The sequence below is a fragment of the Podarcis gaigeae genome, assembly GCF_964106915.1.
Source record: "Podarcis gaigeae genome assembly, chromosome: 14".
Lineage (NCBI taxonomy): Eukaryota > Metazoa > Chordata > Lepidosauria > Squamata > Lacertidae > Podarcis > Podarcis gaigeae.
The window spans coordinates 20,680,724-20,701,715 of NC_139690.1; the positions used below are offsets into that span (position 1 = coordinate 20,680,724).

At 45.7% G+C, this 20,992-nt stretch overlaps 1 protein-coding gene across 13 annotated transcripts in view; it reads right to left on the reverse strand.

Annotated features, from left to right (window-relative positions):
* AKAP13 (A-kinase anchoring protein 13) overlaps window positions 1-20,992 on the reverse strand; it is a 246,566-nt gene that overhangs the window by 144,205 nt on the left and 81,369 nt on the right. For all 13 annotated transcript variants that reach the window (XM_083713029.1, XM_083713022.1, XM_083713023.1 and 10 more), the window contains 3 exons: window positions 20,396-20,439; window positions 7,849-7,999; window positions 132-428 (listed from right to left, as the gene is read on the reverse strand). In XM_083713029.1, coding sequence (XP_083569155.1) covers window positions 132-428; window positions 7,849-7,999; window positions 20,396-20,428 — 481 coding nt within the window. In that variant the 5' untranslated portion in view covers window positions 20,429-20,439. The remainder of the gene's footprint in view (window positions 1-131; window positions 429-7,848; window positions 8,000-20,395; window positions 20,440-20,992) is intronic.

Here is a 20,992-nt window from a genome sequence, read left to right on the forward strand (position 1 = left end):
AATCCCATTCAAGTATTGGTGTCCAAAACTCATTCAGGTTATTTTAATTTAGATTTTCCGCTCTACCTTTTCATTCAGTTCCATTTAATTTGGCAACATGGATATAAAAGGATCTCGACAAACCATCTTACCATTTGCAGTGTGGTCTGCTCCCAGCACATTCCATCCAGCCGGCAATTTCAGATGACGAAACGCCAAAGCCACTTTCTCATCCAGGAAGTCCACATCCCTAGCCGGAGGCCTGGACTTGTCCAGGAACCTTGTGAAGTTCAGAGCCTGTTGGTTGCCAGCGCAGGTTGCCAAGAACTGAGCTGCGTCATAAGCTTCATCCTGAACAAACTGCAGGCTGTCCTCTGCCACCACCAAGAGAGGGGAGCCTTGCTTGGCAGCACAGAGAGAGACTTTCACCGTCTCGCAGCAATCGTGGCCTGTGGAACAAGAACGGACACAGCTGACAGTCTCCATCTGCAAAAAAAAACCTTTCGTTGCACCCTAATTCTACTCCTAAAACCACATTGCGGTCAATTATTCTGCCGTAGCATCTACATGATGGATTCAAATGCTGCTTAAACATTGCACCAGCTTCCTTTCAGATTTGTTCCGCTATGGGCAAAGAAAACCATTGTGGCAGTCCCATGCCTATTAGTACTGAGGAAGAATCTCAGCTTGCGCACCACGATGTAATGAGCCTGGGATTAGACTAGATGGGGTTTTGTGGTCACCTCCAGTCCTGTGATTTTAAAGCGGCAAGATGGGATTCTGTAGGAAATGAGGACCACAAAAATTATCAAAACACTTCCTTTCTTAAGTAAATAGCCTAGCCAGGTCTGTTTTGTAATTAAGCTAGAGAAGGGTTCCCATCATTCCTAACCACTGTTCCTGCTAGCTAGGGTTGATGGGAGTCGTAGTCCAACAACTGGAGACCCAAGTCTGGGAAACCCAGAGCTAGCACAATGAGTTGCTACAGACACTAAATAGCCAGAGGCCCTTCTAAAAGGTGAGTGTGCACACAGATCATTGCACTACAACTACCAAGTGGATTTAGGTTTCTTGTGGGGGGACCCACAGGGCAGCATCGGTGCCAGTGTGGTGGAGTGCTTAAGAGTGCCAAACCAGGCCATGAGAGACCACAGTTCAAATCCCCTACTCAGTCATGATATAGCACACTGGGTGACCATGGGTCAGTCGCTGCCTCCCCACCTGACTCACATCACAGGGTTGTTTGTGGGGATTAAATGAGAAGAAGAAGAGGAGGAGGAGGAGGAGTTTGGATTTGATATCCCGCTTTATCACTACCCTAAGGAGTCTCAAAGCGGCTAACATTCTCCTTTCCCTTCCTCCCCCACAACAAACACTCTGTGAGGTGAGTGGGGCTGAGAGACTTCAGAGAAGTGTGACTGGCCCAAGGTCACCCAGCAGCTGCAGGTGGAGGAGCGGAGACGCGAACCCGGTTCCCCAGATTACGAAACTACCACTCTTAACCACTACACCACACTGGCTCTCTGAGAAGAACCACATACGCCTCCTTGAGCTTCCGGGGGGGGGGGAGAGAGGCAGGGTAAAAATAATAGAATTGTAGAGTTGGAAGGGACCCTGAGGATCACCTTGTGCAACCCCCTACAATATGAAGCAGAGGCGTCGCAAGGTGTCCAAAGGAGGTGCCAAAATGCTGTGCGGCAGTCAACAGCTGTGAGAGACGCTGTTGCTTTAGCGCGCGCAGGCTTCCCACTGCCAAAATGATCTACCCGCCGGCTCTCCCTCAGCTGTATGGAGGCCGCCAGGTTCCTCGTCACAAGGCATCGCGATCTCCCAAAAAAAGCTCCTCAACAACTTTGGCTCCCCCCCAAAATGAAATGAAGTCAAACCATTGTTGCGGGGGGGGGGGGAGAAAAATTCAAAGGGGGCGGGGAGGTGACAATAAATTTTCTGCACCGTGTACCACCTGACCTTCTTCTGCCACTGATATGAAGCTGCCCCGTACAGGGATTGAACCTGCAACCTTGGTATTATCAGCACTATGCTCTAACCAGCTACATGCAATAAATAGATAATACAGTGAATATGAATTTATGAGCCTAAGTACTTGAAGGGGGAGAGAGGTGAGGAAGAAAGAGTGTGTTTGGGGCCCGTCTTTGAACTTAACCGTCCAAGCAAGTTGTGCAGACCCAGGAAACGCGTGACGAACTTCAAACAGCATGCTGAGAGGTGGAAGTTTCATATTTTCAGCACAGCCATTGTTCCATAATTACCAGCCCAGCCCCCTTTAATAGTCAGGTTGGTGACTTATGTCCTCTGCAGGCTCTGTACCCTCCCTCTTTCCCCACTGCTGCACTGACGTCACGACTCCTTGTGCCAGAACAGCAGAGACCATTCACTAATTACTGGAAAAGTTGCTCTGCCCCATTACCTCAGTCTCTGACTGTGTGAATCAACTCTTATCCTCCTTTTCTCTTTGTTTTTAATTGCATAAATGGAGTCGGATCCCTCATCGCCCCCTTGCCACCGCCCAGAAACAAATTTGAAATTTACAACTGGCTCACTTGGGACAGTGGCAGGCGGGAATGTTCCTTTTCCAGAAGTACAGAAAGGAACTTTACTCCCAGTTGAAAAGAAGAACCCCCCCACCATCAAAGCTGAAATTACAGGCTCAAGCAGACTAGGAAGTTTTAAATAATTGTGACTTCACGAGCAAGGAAAAGGAAGCAGCTGGGGTTGTTCTTTACAGCAATGACTGCATTTATTTCTTTAACCTAGGGGGAAAAACTCAGCCGCTTCGCTCCTCCTGTGCTATTAGGGACTAAGCCATAGTTTTGCTGGTTACATCTAAACCAGACCTGTGGCTTGTTCCCCCCCCAAAAAAAAACCCCACAACAAACCATAAGCAAGAAAAAGCCAAGAAAAAAGACATTGACTTTTGTGAAAGCATGTGAAAGGTCTGGAGCCAGACAAACCATGAACCCGGGTTTGGTCACAATGCTAATCCAAACCATGGCTTAGCTCTGGTTAATATGGCAGGGACGAGGAGCAGGGGAAGAGGGAAGCAGCCATAATTTTTTCACTGTGCACCAAACCATATTGTAGCTTCCAGTTACGTGTGAACGAGTATTATTAAGTACAGGGGCAGTGACTCAGGTAACGAATTGGGCTGTGAGAAGGGTCACGAACACACACACATACCTCTGCCTATTTTCACCAGTGAAATTCTGGGAGGGGATGCAGAACTAAGCAGCATCTGAAAAACCCCAGCCTTCAGAGACTTGGAGGAGGTGACAAATTGGATTTGATCAGATCAAACGCATATCCGGCTACAGCAAAGGAGTTTAATGTGTTCCTCGAGGGCAACATGTTCAGTCCCTTTCAAGTGCTTTGATGTCCCCCCCTTCCCTTACAACTGACAAGGATTTGAGGCCAAGAGTGGGGGGGGGGCATGGGCCGGTGGGGGGGGGAGATAAGTTTTTTGACTTTGGCAATTAGTTCAAAAGATCAGGGGAGCTATTCCATAATGAGCAAGCGACTCCAGGAGGCCCCAGAACCTGTCACTTGAAATTGTCTGCCCAGTTTCTGCAATAGCCAAAAAGAGAAAAGAATTACGAACACAAAATAGGCCATGGTAAGGCTTTGTACTACAAATGTAGTCAAATGCAGAACCAAAACCAACTTGTTAAAAACTGCATAACCCTCCACCCCACCCAAATATGGGAAATGTTTAAATTTAAATTAGGTCTCCTGCACTTCCAGAGCTCTCCTCCAAACAAAATGCAACCCTGCTGCCACTGGGCAGAGAAACTAAACCAATGATTTCGCAGCAAGCTGCAGCTTTTCCTCCCATATTTATTTTCCCATCTCCGTCATGGCTGGTCTTAAGTGGAATTTAATGTTGTGTGGCGCATGCATTTATTGTTTGTTTGTTTGCACTGTAATTTCAAAGGACAAAGGTAGAACAGAATACAGCAGCACCTCAGCTTACATTACCTTTGGGTAACGTAAACTTCAGGTTGCGAAAGTGGCAAACTCGGAAGTGTTTCGCCACGCGCACATGCGCAGAAGTGGCCCCTCCAGTTGCGGAAACCTCGGGATCCGACTGGAGCTCCGGAACAGATCCTGTCCACAACCGGAGGTACCAGTGTAGATAGATAGATATAGATAGATAGATAGATAGATAGATAGATAGATGATAGATAGATAGATAGATAGATAGATAGATAGAGATAGATGATAGATAGATAGAGATAGATGATAGATAGATGATAGATAGATAGATGATGATGATAGATAGATATAGATAGATAGATAGATAGATGATAGATAGATAGATAGATAGATAGATAGATAGATAGATAGATAGATAGTTGATAGATAGATGATAGATGATAGATAGATGGCTTCCCATATGACAGACCCTCCAAGTTTCCCTATTTTCCATGCCTTTCCCTAACTTGTAAATGTACTTTTGGCAATAAAAAACTAATTCTTCACTCTGGACATCGCATGCCCGTCAGCACTGTGACACTGTCCGGCACTTGGAAAAACCACCTGTCGCAGCCAATGCTAGTCCTCCTCAGAGCAGAACAACTGAAATTGTTGCAAATGACTAACTTAAATTCATTGATTTAACTGGATCTACTCTGAATAGGTACCACTCCAGCAGGGAGATAAACGGTGTTTTCGTGTGCTGCTCTGGTTCGCCAGAAGCGGCTTAGTCATGCTGGCCACATGACCCGGAAGCTGTACGCCGGCTCCCTCGACCAATAAAGTGAGATGAGCACCGCAACCCCAGAGTCGGCCATGACTGGACCTAACTGTCAGGGGTCCCTTTACCTTTTTACTCTGAATAGGATTAGCAATCGATAAAACACCATGATACTGCTTGCTGATTTTTGCATTTGCGCAGCAGGGATGAGCTCCTATTCTCCTGCGCCATGCAAGAGAGATGGGGCTCACCGCAATCCCCTCCATATACACACAGTTGGGCTGAGTTTTACACGTGAATTAATTTCAGAAGACCATGCCCCCCCCCAACTGTCTCTGGTCTATGCCCCTTCAAAATACACTTTGCAGAATTCTTTGGGACTCTTTAAAGATACTGCTTTAAATGCAAAGTGCAGGTAGGGCCTTAGTGTGAAACGGACCTCAGTTCTGTGGCCAGTTTGAGTGTTTGAACCCATTGGCCTATCTTTTGAGATAGGGAAGGCAACAAAAGTCTAGACAGGCAAACAGCAAAAAGTGCCGCAGCCCACAGTTCAGCATTTTGGCTCACGTCACGGTCAGCCGCTTTCCAAACGAGTGGTAACCATCTAAGCAGGCTCCTTTATCGTCAAGCTACATGGAGACAAAAACACTGCTGTAGCTAAACAAGTGGCAGCTGGAAGCCAAGCTCAGCGCATGACTTCATGGCCTGTCCAGCCAGGAGTGGAAGCCGACCCATCCAAGAGCTCCTATTTTGAGGACTCGGATCTCACAGAACAAACAATAGGCATTCAGCTCCAGCAGCTATTTTTAAGTTTCCATAGAAAAGGCAGGATAGCATTGCCTCTGAAGGCAACCGCAGACAACAGCTCACCAGGACTGAAGTCTGGGGGTTCAAATCTCTAAGTCCATAAAACTAGATTAGGCATCTCTAAAAAGCACCCTTGTGTGTACGTGCACCACACTAAAAGTGGTTTAGGACCTGAAAGGGGGGGTTAACTTATTAAGCTGCATTTATTGGCCACTTAATGTAAAAGAGATGCCTCAAAGCAACTTAAAGGTAAAGGTACCCCTGACCATTAGGTCCAGTTGCGGACGACTCTGGGGTTGCGGCGCTCATCTTGCTTTATAGGCCGAGGGAGCCGGCGTTTGTCCGCAGATAGCGTCCGGGTCATGTGGCCAGCATGACTAAGCCGCTTCTGGCGAACCAGAGCAGCACAAAGAAACGCTGTTTACCTTCCCACAGAAGCGGTACCTATTTATCTACTTGCACTTGACGTGCTTTCAAACTGCTAGGTTGGCAGGAGCTGGGACTGAGCAACAGGAGCTCACCCCGTCGCGGGGATTCAAACTGATGACCTTCTGATCGGCAGGCCCTAGGCTCTGTGGTTTAGACCACAGTGGCACCCGCGTCCCCAAAGCACCTTACGACAGCATAAAATACAAAAGAGCTAAAAAAATCAGTTAAATATCAGAAAACAAAATGCAATCAACAAAATTATTTTATTCAATAATACTGCAAAAATGGGAAATCCTACCCCAAACATGTACCAGCAAAGCTATGGTTTCTTGACTTTACTGTAGGGGGTCAGCAACTGGTATATCCCAAGCTAAATCCAGCCCCATTAGAGTTCCTCCTTGGTCTCCCAGGCAACACACATGCACATATTGCTCCAACTGGACTGCTTAACTGTGCTTCTGGGCCCAATTCAAGTTGCTGATGTTAAACTCTAAAGCTCTAAATGGCTTGGAACTGGGTTGTCTAAAGGACTGCCTTTGCCCAAATAATCCTGCCAGTTTATTAAAACCAACTACTGTGTGCTTGCCAAGACAGTCAATTAGATTGGTGGGCACAATAGACAGGGCCTTCCCTGTGCTGGCTCCCATAATTATAGAACTCCCCCCCCCAATGGGCTGCACCCAACATTTTTTGTCTGCTAGTGTGAGGGAACTTGTGTTAGTGAACAAGTGAGTTTTAACATCACACAACAGAGGAATCAAATGCAGAAGCTGCGCTAGTGGGAAACCATTGTGCAACAGACTGTGCAATTCATTGTGCATCGAAGTCACCAGCAACCTTGGCATTCTCTTGTGCTACAACATTTCACCAGCAGAACAAGTACCACTAAGTGGCTTTACCTTAACACTAAATTTGATGCAACCCCACCAACTATCACTTCAGTACAGGCCTTCAAATGTCAAAGACCCATTTGTTCTCGTGTGCCTTTTCTTTCTTTCTTTCTTTCTTTCTTTCTTTCTTTCTTTCTTTCTTTCTTTCATGCCACTGTCTTTATGTAATAAAAGTTAATGGTCAGCCCCTTTAAGGGGCCTTCTAAGAAAACTTCTTGCTCAACAGGGCTTCATGGCGCTCTCTTTTGCCTTTGGGGTGGGGAAATGATGCTATGTTTCATACGAAAGGGTATTTTTTAAGAAAGAAAAATCAAGGCCACATGACTGCTGCTTTCAAGTGACCATCTCTTACACAACTTGTTTACTCTTGTGGTCTCCCAGGACAAAGATTATTTCATAAAAGGAAGAAGGGAAGAGAATTATTTTTACAGCAAACATTTAAAAACTCACAAGAAATTGAGAATGGGTTGTGCCCTGGGCAAAAATAGCAAAATTAACATATTTATATTTATTAACCTCATTGAACGAGAAGGTAGAAAGCATGCCACTTTTTTTAACAAAAGCTGCAGATCTTCATAGGCAACTCAGTTAAGAAGGGTGCAGCTGCCCACACAGGCTGTTCCTTGGGCTAAGCAACCACAGACACATCAGGGGACCCTTGCTTAGCCATGGTTAAATGGTTGGGAGAGCACTGAAGATTATGTGCTCCCTTCGCTGCCCCATCGCTTCCCCAGCTAAAGTCGCCCCATCTATCTAAACCACAGTTGATGTTCCCCAGCTACACATCATTTCGCCGGGCTGGAATGTGTCCTTGAATCCTGATAATGCCTGTTGCTTGCCAGGGAGGAGGATAAAGGGTGTGTGTTTATAGAAACTAGCCTACTATACAAATCTAAAGACCCCCAATTTTGCCTCTGGTGCTGCTCACAAACTGTCCAGAGAGGAAGGCTGAAAAACAGGCTACCTCGCTCACCCCTGGCTTATAATGGTAGATTTGCGGGAGATCTTTTTTGTAAAAAAAAAGGAACTTACCAGGCGCAATGGTCTCCAATGTCCCTGAATCAAGCTTCCTAGTGCTGGTGCAGTGCTGAACGGCGGATCCAGTAAACACAAGGTAGAAAACTACATCATCGCTTCCAGCTTTGTCATCCTCAGTAAGCAATACGGTGATTATGCAGTCGCCCTAAGAGGAGAAGAAGAGCATAAGGATTTAATATTTCTGGAATTTATTTTTTGCATTTCTGGCTCACAGCCTTGTGAGAGAAAGTGACTGCGAGCTTCATGGCTCAGAGTGGGGATTTGAACCCTGGTCTCCCAGGCCCTAATCCAATACTTCATCCATTCAAAGGTCTGGGGTAGAGATACAGTCTAACAACCACCTTTCCCTTTCCCAAGAAGCACATTTAAAATAAAATGTGTTGGTTTTTTAGAATAAAAAAGAATACACAAAGACACAGCCAAAGAGAAGCAATAATTTACTCCTTTCTGTGGGGAGAGCAAAGTCCATTCAGCTGCTACCACCAGGATCAAGCTGCCAGTAGGCACTGAGGAATTCTCTCACACCTCTTAATCGCCAATAAGATAAAGGAAGCATGAATAAAAAACATCAGACCTGGAACTCCAAGACCAGAGTTCAGGTCCCTAGTTACAAAGCTCAGCAGGTGACCTAGGGTCTGCTCTCAGTCTAGTCTACCTAATAGGATTGCCAAGGGGAGAAAACCACACAGTGCCCTAAATTCCTTACAGAAGGGGGTCTGGTACAGATGAGATACTTAGTGCATGTTTTTGAGCTGCGAATACTAAGGAAAATAACCACCAACGGTTCGTTCTTTCTTTCTTTCTAAGTAAAACTGGGTCCAGAAATATGTTTCCCTCCCACACACATAATAAACCCTGTCAGTAATATAAATTCACAATTTCTGGTGTAAGGTTCACGGTTTTAAACAACTCTGGAGCTACAGCAAGGCGCAGATGAATTCCTGTAACCTAGGAAGGCAATCTGTTTCCAAAAGCACTGCTGCCCTCAACCCAGAGAGAGACGTTTTAATTCATGCATGTTTACCTTTCCTCATTTATTATTACCCAAATAATGTCATCTGCTTGAGATCACTACCACACAAGGTGGTTATTATAACCCCGGTTCATTTGAAGCAGCCAAGCCGGGCAGCCAAACCCCATTTGGAGAAAAGTCTCCCAAGATCAAAAGAGCCTCTGGCACAGGCAGGCAAACAAAAGTATAACTTAATTTCGTACCTAGCTTTGATTGACTAATGTTTACCTGGCTTGGTGCCCCGCTGCCAACGAAAACATACCATTTAACTCCACCACGCACACGCATGCAAACACACACACACACACAAAGGTCACCTTTACTTTCAAGTCAGGAACCTTTCAGAGACGTGTACCTGGAAGTAGCTGTGTCTTCACAGCCCACTCCATTTTTAGCTACAAAAAGGGGGAGAAAGCTACACCAACAGTCCCACAGCCAAAAGGCAACAATGGTCAAGAGAGCCAGGCTGCAGCATTTTGTAGGAAAAGCCCTGCTAGATCAGGCCAAAGGTCCAGCAACTTCTTCTCCCAGTGGTCAACCGACTCCAGGCCAAAAGCAGGACCTGATCATAGCAGCCCTCTTTCTGCTCATGACCTCCAGCAACAGGTAAAGGCAAGGTAAAGGACCCCTGACCATTAGGTCCAGTCGTGGCCAACTCTGGGGTTGTGGCGCTCATCTCGCTTTATTGGCCAAGGGAGCCGGCGTACAGCTTCCGGGTCATGTGGCCAGCATGACTAAGCCGCTTCTGGCGAAACCAGAGCAGCGCACGGAAACGCCATTTACCTTCCCGCCGGAGCGGTACCTATTTATCTACTTGCACTTTGATGTGCTTTCGGACTGCTAGGTTGGCAGGAGCTGGGACCGAGCAACGGGAGCTCACCCCGTCATGGAGATTCGAACCGCCAACCTTCTGATCGGCAAATCCTAGGCTCTGTGGTTTAACCCACAGTGGCACCCGCGTCCCTCCAGCAACAGGTACTCAAGAGGAAATCCTGAGCAATGGTCTGGCTTAGCATAAGGCAGTTTGCTATGTCCTACATCAGCCTTCTCCAAGGGAAGACTTAAGAACGTAAGAGGGGCCTTGCAGGATCAGACCAGAGGCCCCTCTAGTCCAACATCATGTTCTCACAGTGGCCACACGGATGCCTATGGGAAGCTGAAAAGCAGGACCTGAGCAATTGACATTCAGAGGCACACTGACAACGTAGGGAAGGAAGGGCTAACCTTTTTCAGACTGAGGGCAAGAGTGACCCACCCTTGCACTTCTTAATGTGGCCCTGGGGAGTGTTCCCCTTTTCCTCCAAATATGAAAAAGAAGGGCAGGTTTTCAGAGCCAACAATTTGCTTGTCGCCGGCAAACGCATTTGCAAACCACGCGGCCGCAGCTATCGCAAGATAGGGATGGCGCTTAAACAAAAGTGTCCACCTACTCTAAACCTACAATCTAATGAAATCCAGACATCAACACAATGGCTTTTGTTTTCTTTTTAACTGAAAGGCAGCAATTCTTTGCAAAATTAAAAAAAACAGTGTGCCAAACGGAATGAAAAACTAACAGTCAACACTTGCTCATAACGCAGCCATTCTCCGCACTAGCAGAGGATTGTTAATTCTAAGCAAGCAAAGCCTCTGGTGACAGTTTGCATCAATCCCTTCGTAGCAGGACTGGCCACCAAGCCGTATCGCAGATGGTCAAGGACGATTTCCCAAAGTGGCTGCCCACAAAACAGACCGGACACCTTTCATCAGCTCCCTTTGTAAGCAGGCGCTAGCCAGGGGAGCATCTAACACTTTGTTAAAGGTTTCTGCCTGGGAGTCAGATTAGATATACAAAGAATAACACAGACCCATGAACATGTCTAGTTGTTCTACATTTAAAAAAAAAAAATCCAATTATGTCTCCTGGAGTTAATGTGCAGGTTACATTCTTGGACGAGGGACACATTCACACCATACATTCAAAGCACTGTGACACCAATTTAAACACCCGTGGCTCCCCCCCCCCCAAGAATTATGGGAAGTGTAGTTTGTTAGGGGTGCTGAGAGTGGTGCTGTGGTCTAAACCACTGAGCCTCTTGGGCTTGCCAATCAGAAGGTCAACGGTTCGAATCCCCATGATGGAGTGAGCTCCCCTTGCTCTGTCCCAGCTCCTGGCAACCTTGCAGTCCAAAAGCATGCCAGTGCAAGTAGATAAATAGGTACCCCTGCGGCAGGAAGGTAAATGGTGTTTCCGTGCGCTCTGGTGTCCATCACACTGTTCCATTGCACCAGAAGCATTTTACTCATGTTGGCTGCATGACCCGGAAAGCAGTCTGTGGACAACCACCGGCTCCCTCGGCCTGAAAAGTGAGATAAGAACCACACCCGATAGTCACCTTTGATTGGACTTAACCGTCCAGGTGTCCTTTACCTTTACCCTTCACAGGGAGCTACGAATTGTAGCTCTGTGAGGTTTAACAAGGTTTGCTCATTTTATCTTGTGTTTTATTCATAGAATCTTAATACTAGCAAACTCACACCAATTGCTCGGGAATTCTAAAAGATCACACACACACAAATCAGTGCCATTTTGAAATCAGGGAATAACATTTGTGCTGTTTTGAAAACCTCACTTCGCCATCTTGATTCAAAATGAGATCCAATTGCATCCAAACAGACGAAAACTTGTCCTTTCATCTCAGGAGCCATCATGCAAATGCATGGTGAACAAACAACATTCCAAAATATATAGTACATTATTTTATTATGTACGCCACTTAAGAGAGATTTTTCTGATTAAGCAGACTATTCATTTTTCTAAACCAGTGAAGTAAAATAAAGTAACTATAGACCAGTGGCATTGGCATGGGAAAATTACCACCCACCAACCCCCAGGCTCTTGCTTATTTATACAGGTTACAAAAGCAGTATGAGCTTTAAAAAAAGGCAGCCTCCAGTTGCAAACTTACAACCCAAAGGATATACTTCTCCCTGTCCTGCTCCACATGGAAAGATGCCTGGAAAAATGTGCAAATCATATGGGAAAAGGCAAAGAAAGGAGTCTTTAAAAATTCATCTTCCGGGTAGTGATGGATGAAATAAGACAGATCTCCAGTGTTGCAGGGTGGGATAGGGGTGGTGGAGAATAAGCTTGGCAGCCACACCGGTGTAGTCACGTGAGCTAATACCAAGACCCCTAGTTTTTATTTGCTGGACTTTAACTGGAGAGATCTGGGCCCAAACTCACACTCATGAACTTCGCTGGCTCACCTTTCCTCAGCCACTCACTCTCATACAAATCTACCTCTCAGGGTTGTTATGAGCATAAGAACATAGGAAGCTAGATGATGCCATTTGCCCACTGAGACCAGTGTTGAATGCTCTGACTGGCAGCCGCTCACCAGTGTCCCATGTTCAGACCTAGAGAACTTCTATTTGCAAAGCAGATGTTCTGTCCCTGTGGTGGAATGATCTCCACGTCATCCCGAGTTCCTTGCAACCAGCTATGTAAACTAAGGAACCTATGGCTCTCCAGATGTTAAGACTCCCCCCAGCCCAAATCAATATGGCCAATGATCAGGGGTGATGGGAGCTGTTTGTGCAGCAACACGAGTTGCCTGGCCATGATGCAAACCTTTCCATCACCCAGCCCCAAACTTTTGTCTTTGCACATTTACCCAGAAAACAACACCTGGAAAACTGCCTAGGAATGCATGGGCTTTGCAGGGCTGCAGGTGATGAGTGTTCATAACGTAAGCCTGTCTCTGAAGCTCGAGAGATACCTGTTTGTGCAACAACAACAAAATAGCCCCCAGTAAAAACAGTGACCTGGGTCAAGCACGCAGAGAAAGAGACATATGTCATATGCCGGCTTCAACAGATAAATGCCTCCAAGGGAAAAATTCCAGAAATAAATGGAATGGAAAATTGCCTGTTGGAGTTGAGGCATTTCAAGTTACTTGCCCAGTGTAAGAAGAGTATATATCTGCTGCAAGTATTTTCACAACATGCGGGGGAAACACTACATAAAGAAGACATGAAGATATTTTAATTTTACCAAGCTTTACAATTTCATATTGAAATTTCCAGTGTCGTTTTTTAAAAATAAAATCCACATCGCTTACAAGCTGATAATGGTTCCAGGGTTCCAAATATTAAGACCAGGGGCCATTTGAGCATACTAGTTTTAGGTGCTGTTCACATTAACAAACATATTTGAATATGATGAGTAAGCAGTAGCCAGGTAGAGAAAATGAAATTTTGCTTCACACAATGTCTGTTTAAAGCCTGTTTAAAGAACCAATTAGCAGGAATGGGCCATTTAGAAAGAAAAGGGTCCTCTTTCCTGCTCTCCTGCCCCAATGCAGCCATGAGACAACTGGAAGCTTCTTTTCTGCTAACTACAGTCTCTTGTTTCATTTGGACAGAGAACTGTGTTTAGTATTACCTATGGTTTGTTACAATCTTCCCCAACCTGGTGCCCTCCTGGTGTTTTAGACTACAGCTCCCATAATCTGTTAACAATGGCCATTCTGGCTATGGCTGATAGGAGTTGTAGTACAAAAACATTTGAAGGACAACATTTGGGGGAAGCTGGTTTAGGGAAAACAAAGTAAGGATTATAAACCATGATCAAAACTTGGTTTCTTGCCCTAAGCCAGAGGTTTTCAACCTTTTTAAGTCCACAGCTCCCTTGAACAACCACATTCTTTCTGCAGCACCCCGTGGGGCTCAGGAGCCCATTTATGCCACCCCTTGCCTGTAGAGCTCACCCTTTTTCGAACACCCTACCTTGTGGAGTATTCCCTCAGCCTCCTTTCGAGAGTCCTCCGGGCATCCACTGCTGCCACCCCTGGTCTCTGAGCTGCAACCCCCTGCCCCAAAGAGGTGCCTCCTCACACTGCCACATGGGGCTCTGGGACTTGTCTGTCCATTCCCAACAGCAATGGCTGGTGGACTGGCTGGCTGGGCTCCCTGGCCCGCTTGCTTGCTTACTGAGGCCACTTCAGCTCCTGGCAACCAGCACCCCCTGGCTAGCGCCAAAGTCACCATTCACCTGCTGAGCTTGTAGCCCAGGCTGCTGCAACGAACAGCTCTGCAAGTCTTTGGGAGGCAGAGACACAAGAGGGCATCAAAGGAGGGAGGGCAGGAAAGAGGGACAGAGGCCAGTGTTGCCTGCGGCACCCCTGACCATCATTCAAGGCACCCTAGGGTGCCACAGCACACTGGTTGAAAATCACTGCCCAAAACCGTAAAGGTAAAGGGACCCCTGACCATTAGGTCCAGTCGTGGCCGCCTCTGGGGTTGCGGCGCTCATCTCGCTTTAGTGGCTGAGGGAGCCATCATACAGCTCCTGGGTCATGTGACCAGCATGACTAAGCCGCTTCTGGCGAAACCAGAGCAGCACACGGAAATGTCGTTTACCTTCCCGCCAGAGCGGTACCTATTTATCTCCTTGCACTTTGACGTGCTTTCGAACTGCTAGGTTGGCAGGAGCTGGGACCGAGCAACGGGAGCTCCCCCCATCGCAGGGATTTGAACCGCCGACCTTCTGATCGGCAAGCCCTAGGCTCTGTGGTTTAACCCACAGTGCCACCCGTGTCCCTGGCCAAAACCATAGTTAAGACTAACAATAGTATGTCCATATTTGCACATATTGTGTTAGTCAAAAACAGAGGCAAAAATATTTGATCATGTAGCCATGCCACGGGGAGGAACATGCAAGCCCCAAGGTTCATGCAACTCTATGATTCTATGTAATCCTCAGCCATAGTTTAGGGTTACATGTGAACCAGGTCAATATGTTAAAACAGCCGTAAGAGCCTTCCTACGGAATACCTACAGAGCAGTAGATTCTGCCAACAAGGACATTGATCCACTAGGACGTTAAACCAAGAAATCCAGGTGAACCCTCAACACCTAAAGAGCTGACAAATAGTACTACTGTTTAACCACAGACCACAACTAGGGTAAAAATCTGAAGAGCCCTGGCTCCATCTCCTTGCAGGATAAAAGTGTTTTCCATGAGAACTTCAAAACACGTCCCTTAACATTCTTGCTCCTTGAATTATTTTCCAGATCCAAAGTCCAAGGCCAAGATTGCAGAGCTAGTGCTAGCCGACTCTCCGCCTAATCCCCTTAAAGCCATTTGCCAAAAGACACAGCAGGGCCGGGTGGTGCGTTTCAGCTTTCTGAGCAGCTGCTGAAGTATCCCAATGGCAAATATTTCAGACCGAGTGCACGGGTCAGTGCAGATGTAACTCTTAACTCCTCAACAGATGAGGAGCAGCGCCATGCAAATGTAAGACTGTCTCTTCCGACTGCAACTGAGAGATTGGGAGCAGGAGGCAGGGCTGCATTCTTCGTATCCATGGACCCTCTTTAAATTAAGAGTTTGTAAGTAAATCATTGCTCCCTCTAATAGCAAACACAGAGTCTGTGTTCCAACAGGATTGGAGCAAAAAGCTAGGCTGCTAGAAACAAGAAGGGACATTAGGTGAATCCTGAGGAATGCAGAAATATCAACATACACAGAGTGGACAACATCCTTGCCCCTACCCAAAAAAAATCCCAGTGAGGACACTCTCCAGAAGCCATGGAACATTAAGTTATGCTTAGAAAAGAAATATGAAAACTTGAGAAAGAGTAAGAGGCTTCCTTGAGTCCTTAACACAAAGGTGGGGGAAAGTTACAGAGAACCAGGCAGAGGGCCTTCTTGGTAGTGGCGCCCGCCCTGTGGAACGCCCTCCCACCAGATGTCAAAGAGAAAAACAACTACCAGACTTTTAGAAGACATCTGAAGGCATCCCTGTTTAGGAAAGCTTTTATTGTTTAATAGACTATTGTATTTTAATATTCTGTTGGAAGCCTCCCAAAGTGGCTGGGGAAACCCAGCCAGATGGGCTGGGTATAAATAATAAATTATTATTATCATCATCATCATCGTTATTATTATCATTTGTCAGCCTGAGGGTGATCCCCCTTCATGAGCAGTCATCTGGGGGGGCTACACCAGTTGAACACAGGGGGTGCAGAGGTAAAATGGGGTGCAGCAACAGAGGTGACGTTTACCTTTGTGCAGCAGGCTGCAAGTCAGCCATAACAAAGTCTGAAGATTCCTACATGCCATCCCTCCAGCCAGACACACAACAGACATTATCGCAGTTTAAGGACACATTTCTTCCGGGTCAAAGTACCCAAGGAGGTCGCGGTGTGGCCTGCGGAGAAGTCCCAAGTGCCAAATGGAGGCCGGGGGTGAGTGGGAGGAGGCTCATTCAGTCCCCAGGTCTGAGGGTCCTCACCCAAGGACTCTAAAGGATATGAAGAGGCTCCAAGACAGAAAACTAAATCTTCGTTTCTTATCGATCCTGTGTTGATGGTGAGAAACACCGCAGATATTCTTCAAATTTAAGACCCTCTGTAGTGTGTCATGTCAAAACCAAACTGCTGTTTGAAATGTACTACCTCTGTGTCTATTTATTTGGTTGAAAATGAGATTTGCATCATGCAGAGGGCCTCTGAAGAATCGTTGCCAGCAGGGATGACTAACCGGTGGCCTGCATACGTTGCTAGAATACAACTCCCATCATTCATGACCACTTTCTATGCTAGTTAGGGCTGATGGGATCTGGAGTCCAACAACAATTGGAGAGCCACAAGTTAGCCAATCCCATCTCAGAGTGACATCTGTAAAGGAGCACTCCTGTTGGAGACTAAGGATATACGCAACATTATGTTGCAGGTCCCAGCAAACCATGCTTTGCTCTAGGAAGCAGCAAAAGAGGGCGAGTGCTCATCCGAAGCTGGTTTAGGATCTCTTTAAAACATTGAGTAAGAGAGTCAGTGCCTTCTGTTTACAGCAACCTTAGCTGGAGCAACGGTGATTATTTTGAAAGCAGAGTCTTGATCGAAACAGAAACGCGGTTTACTAGTATTTCAATGTGAGGGCCACTTCTGCAAAAGCTGAGAGAAACCAGCTTCTTTTGTTTCTTCAGAGTCCCCATTAGCGCTAACAAAGGAAAGGGAAACTTTGGGACAGAAACCAAGATCAGAATTTGATGTGTACGTTCTGCAGCGGGCACCAGGTGGTGCTGCACAGCCCTCAACCTAGGCTTGCATTTTATATGCCACACAGACTTAAGAACATGGAGGAGAAGGATGGAAGGGAACAAATAATTTCAGACAAAGCTTCCAAAGCTCACTTACAGACAGTAAACCCTTCAAGACTGGCGGCGGTGGGGGTTTTTTGTTTTTGTTTTTTTTGCAAGTGTATTCCAGAAGGTGTCACTGATGCACCAATGGAGCATTAGGTGAGATTTACACTGAACCGTCGACACGTCATCCCACTTTACTAGTTGTTTCTGCTAGGCTCCACCAATGTTTCTGCATTATTGCCATCTGAGTAGCACAGACTCTAGTTCAGGCAACAGCCAGAACTGCTGGCTCTCAGCAATCAGAACCAAAGCCACACAAAAACTGCAAGCACCCACCCAAAAAAATACAGCCCCAGCATGCCACTTCCTCTGAAGCACCACGTTACCAGAGCCATGGTCAAGGGACCTTTTTAAGAAAGCTGGCCTTCCAAACGGAGCTCGCTTATTGAGTTGCCAACAATGACTTCTATGGTTATTCCAGGCGATTCCAGGTTTGAAAGCTGTTGCGACGCGGGTGGGGGGCTTCCCACAGACAACCTGTTTACTGAGTTTTCATCCCAATTTGCCGCACAAACCTTTCACGGATGTTAAGACTATATACCCAGCCTTCACTGAGAATACGTTCCAATTTTTTATGGAGCGGTTATATGACAATGAGCATTCCTCCTGAACTACTTTCTGCAGTGTTTGCACGTCTTCCTGTTAATTATTCATTCTCCCCAGTTTTCAGTGCATTTCCTGTTACTTTTCTAACCACAAAAGTGCCAGGGCAACAAGAGCACTTTTATTACACAAAGCTATAAAGTTCTGGTATGCGTTTCCATCCCTCCTGCAAAATACTGACAGTCTAGAGGCAACCTAAGAGCCACTTCCCTTCGTGTTTACCATAGGATGATTACCCACCCTCAGTCCTCCTCCATATACCCTTCCCACAATCCATCATGGCTCCCCACCAACACAGAGAAACACTTCCATGCACCCCTTTAATTAAATAATAATAATAATAATAATAATAATAATAATAATAATAATAATTTATTTATATCCTGCCCATCTGGCTGGGTTTCCCCAGTCACTCTGAGCAGCTCCCAACAGAATATTAAAAACATGATAAAACACTGAACATTAAAAACTTCCCTAAACAGCGCTGCCTTCAGATGTTTTCTAAAAGTCAGGTAGTTGTTTTATTTCCTTGACATCTGATGGGAGGGCACCAGTACCGAGAACCAGCCCTCTGTCTGGTTCCCTGTAACCTCACTTCTCGCAGTGGGGGAACCGCCAGAAGGCCCTTGGCGCTGGACCTCAGTGTCCGGGCTGAATGATGGGGGTGGAGACACTCCTTCAGGTATATTGGACCGAGGCCTTTTAGGGCTTTAAAGGTGAGCATTTTGAATTGTTCTTGGAAACGTACTAGGAGCCAATGTAGGTCTCTTATAGTGTATAGCAGGTCTTTTCCAAATGTTTCACAGGGAAAAGGTATTGCAAAGCAATGTTCACTTGTTCAAATTATGTCATCCTGTTTTCTCAGTCACACATACTAAGTACTGCACCATTCTCTCAGTCAATGTCTTTTCTTTAAGGAAAATGAGTAAGCATGAACACCTGAATGGAAGTACCAAATATGATCTCCAGGACTGCTTGGTGGATTCTGGGATATTGTCCAGAAACTCAAGTGTAAACAAAAATGTGCTCAGCGACCACATTTTAATATAAGGGACCACATGAAAAGGATGTCTGAGCAGCTTACACAGAGCTGGAAAACCGCAGGCTGCATCCTTGCCACAAGGTAATTCGTGTATTTTTTTTAATTAAAAAACCTAGCGTGCAAAGAATTCTTTTTATTAAGCACTATAAAGCAAGGTGGCATTCTACCAACAAATGCAGGTCCCTGACTACTGGCCATCTTCCTCCCTTCATTATGTTAGCAAAGTCACTTAAATAATGCAGACACAGAGTCCAGAGAGAAAAGAAATCCTGGCAACACTTTACTGAAAAAATTGAACGAAAACACTGAGGAGAAATAAACAGAGAGGTGACATTCAACCAAACATAGAGAGGAAAAACTCCCTCAAAACTACATAGCCAATCAGGGCACATGCTACCTCAACAAGCATCAGGCCACTCTTCCTGGTTGTTGAGCAACACATTTGCCCCCCCCCCCCCGTTAATTGGTAACAGAATTAACCGTTAAGCTCCAAAATGAATGTGCTGTTGCACTTCCAACATACCCTACAGCCAATTCCAAGCAGGTGGAAAGGATAATGCAAATCTCACAGCACAACACTTCACACCACACTTTTGGCTTGCTTGATGACTGGAGTTGTGATCTCTACAGGTGTACAAGCATCACATGGTTCACCCCCAAAGGAGGCTAAGGTTTTGCAAGTGCTCAATTAGACTAGCTAATGGTTCAAGGTCACTCACAGGAGTACCGCACTTGCTCACCTAAGCACAGACAAGTGACCCTCCTGGTCCAATATCCTGTTCTCACAGCGGCCAAACAGATTCCTCTTTCCCTAAAGCCCCCAAATTTACCTTTGAGGAAGAAAGAGGCAGCAGCTGCTCCGGGGGGCCCAACAGAATATCCTTCCCCACTAGGAACAGGACACTAATTAGGGTTGCCATATTTAAATTGGTTAAAATCCAGAGAGAATTTTTATTTTTTGCCAAAGTTGTTGAGCTTCTTTGTCAAAATAGCAAAAGACGACATTTCTGGACCCTTTTAAGGAAAATTGGCAAAAACGACACTGCCATACATTGCCAAAAGTCGGGATTTTCACTGACATTTTGCCAATTTCCACCCAGACGCTTCTTATGACTGCGGTATTCCGGATATATTCAGGAAATCCCAGGCGTATGGCAACCCCACACTAATCCCGGTATGGTGCAGGGGTTAGGCCTGAGTAACCAAAGTTCAAATCCCCACTCAGCCATGAAGGAGGAATAGAGCACAGTGGTAGTACATCTTTACATGCAGAAGGTGTCAAGGTTCAATCCTTCCAAAATGTTGAGAAACCAAGCTGCGGTTTCTAATTGGATGCAGGAAGCTCCTGCAGCCAATCAGAAGCCATGTTGGACTTTCAGGTTCCAAAGAATGTTCGCAAACCGGAACACTCACTTCCAGGTTTGCGGCATTCAGGAGCCAAAACGTTCGACTCACAAAGCGTCCGGGATCCAAGGTACGACTGTACTCTAAATTATATGCTGCTTTCAGTAAATCCTTGAATCGGGTTCAGTTTAACTTCTAGTCAACAATACTATAATTTCAAACAATTGCAATTGTTTCTCAGTAGTATGGATTTTCAAAGGACATTTGGTTATTAGGGAAAAAGAGTATCAAAGTTTAGTTTCAATAACCCACATGGATAGAAAAAGTAGGTAAAAAAGTTTTACTCACATACAACGGAGCTTGCTGTGGATTAAGTTTCATGACCCAGAACGCTGAAAAAGAAAGGAAAGGAAAAAGAAAAAAGGATTACCAGAATAATTTTCCAACATCCACATCACAAAAATAACATCCACTTCTGATGAAGTGGAATCTAGTACATAAAAGCTTGTGCTTATGTGCTAAGGTTTCGCAAGATTCAGTCCAATATTTTCAAAAAAGAACAAACCCTAATAACTCTTACATTATTTCCAAGATCATTCATGGCCATGCTTAAAAATACTTTGAAGGTGTGATTTAACTCAGTTTCTTAATGGCAAATGTTTTTGTTGGGGTTTTTTTTTTTGTTTTTTTTAGTCAAACACAGTGGAACAAATTAGAGAAACATCATCTGAAGGTTTTCAAGAAACGAAATGCTGAAATATATAGATTTACACTCTTAAGTGTGGTGTAGTAGTTAAGAGCAGTGGACTCGTAATCTGGTGAACTGGGTTTGCATCTCCGCTCCTCCACATGCAGCTGCTGGGTGACCTTGGGCTAGTCACACTTCTCTGAAGTCTCTCAGCCCCACTCACCTCACAGAGTGTTGTTGTGGGGGAGGAAGGGAAA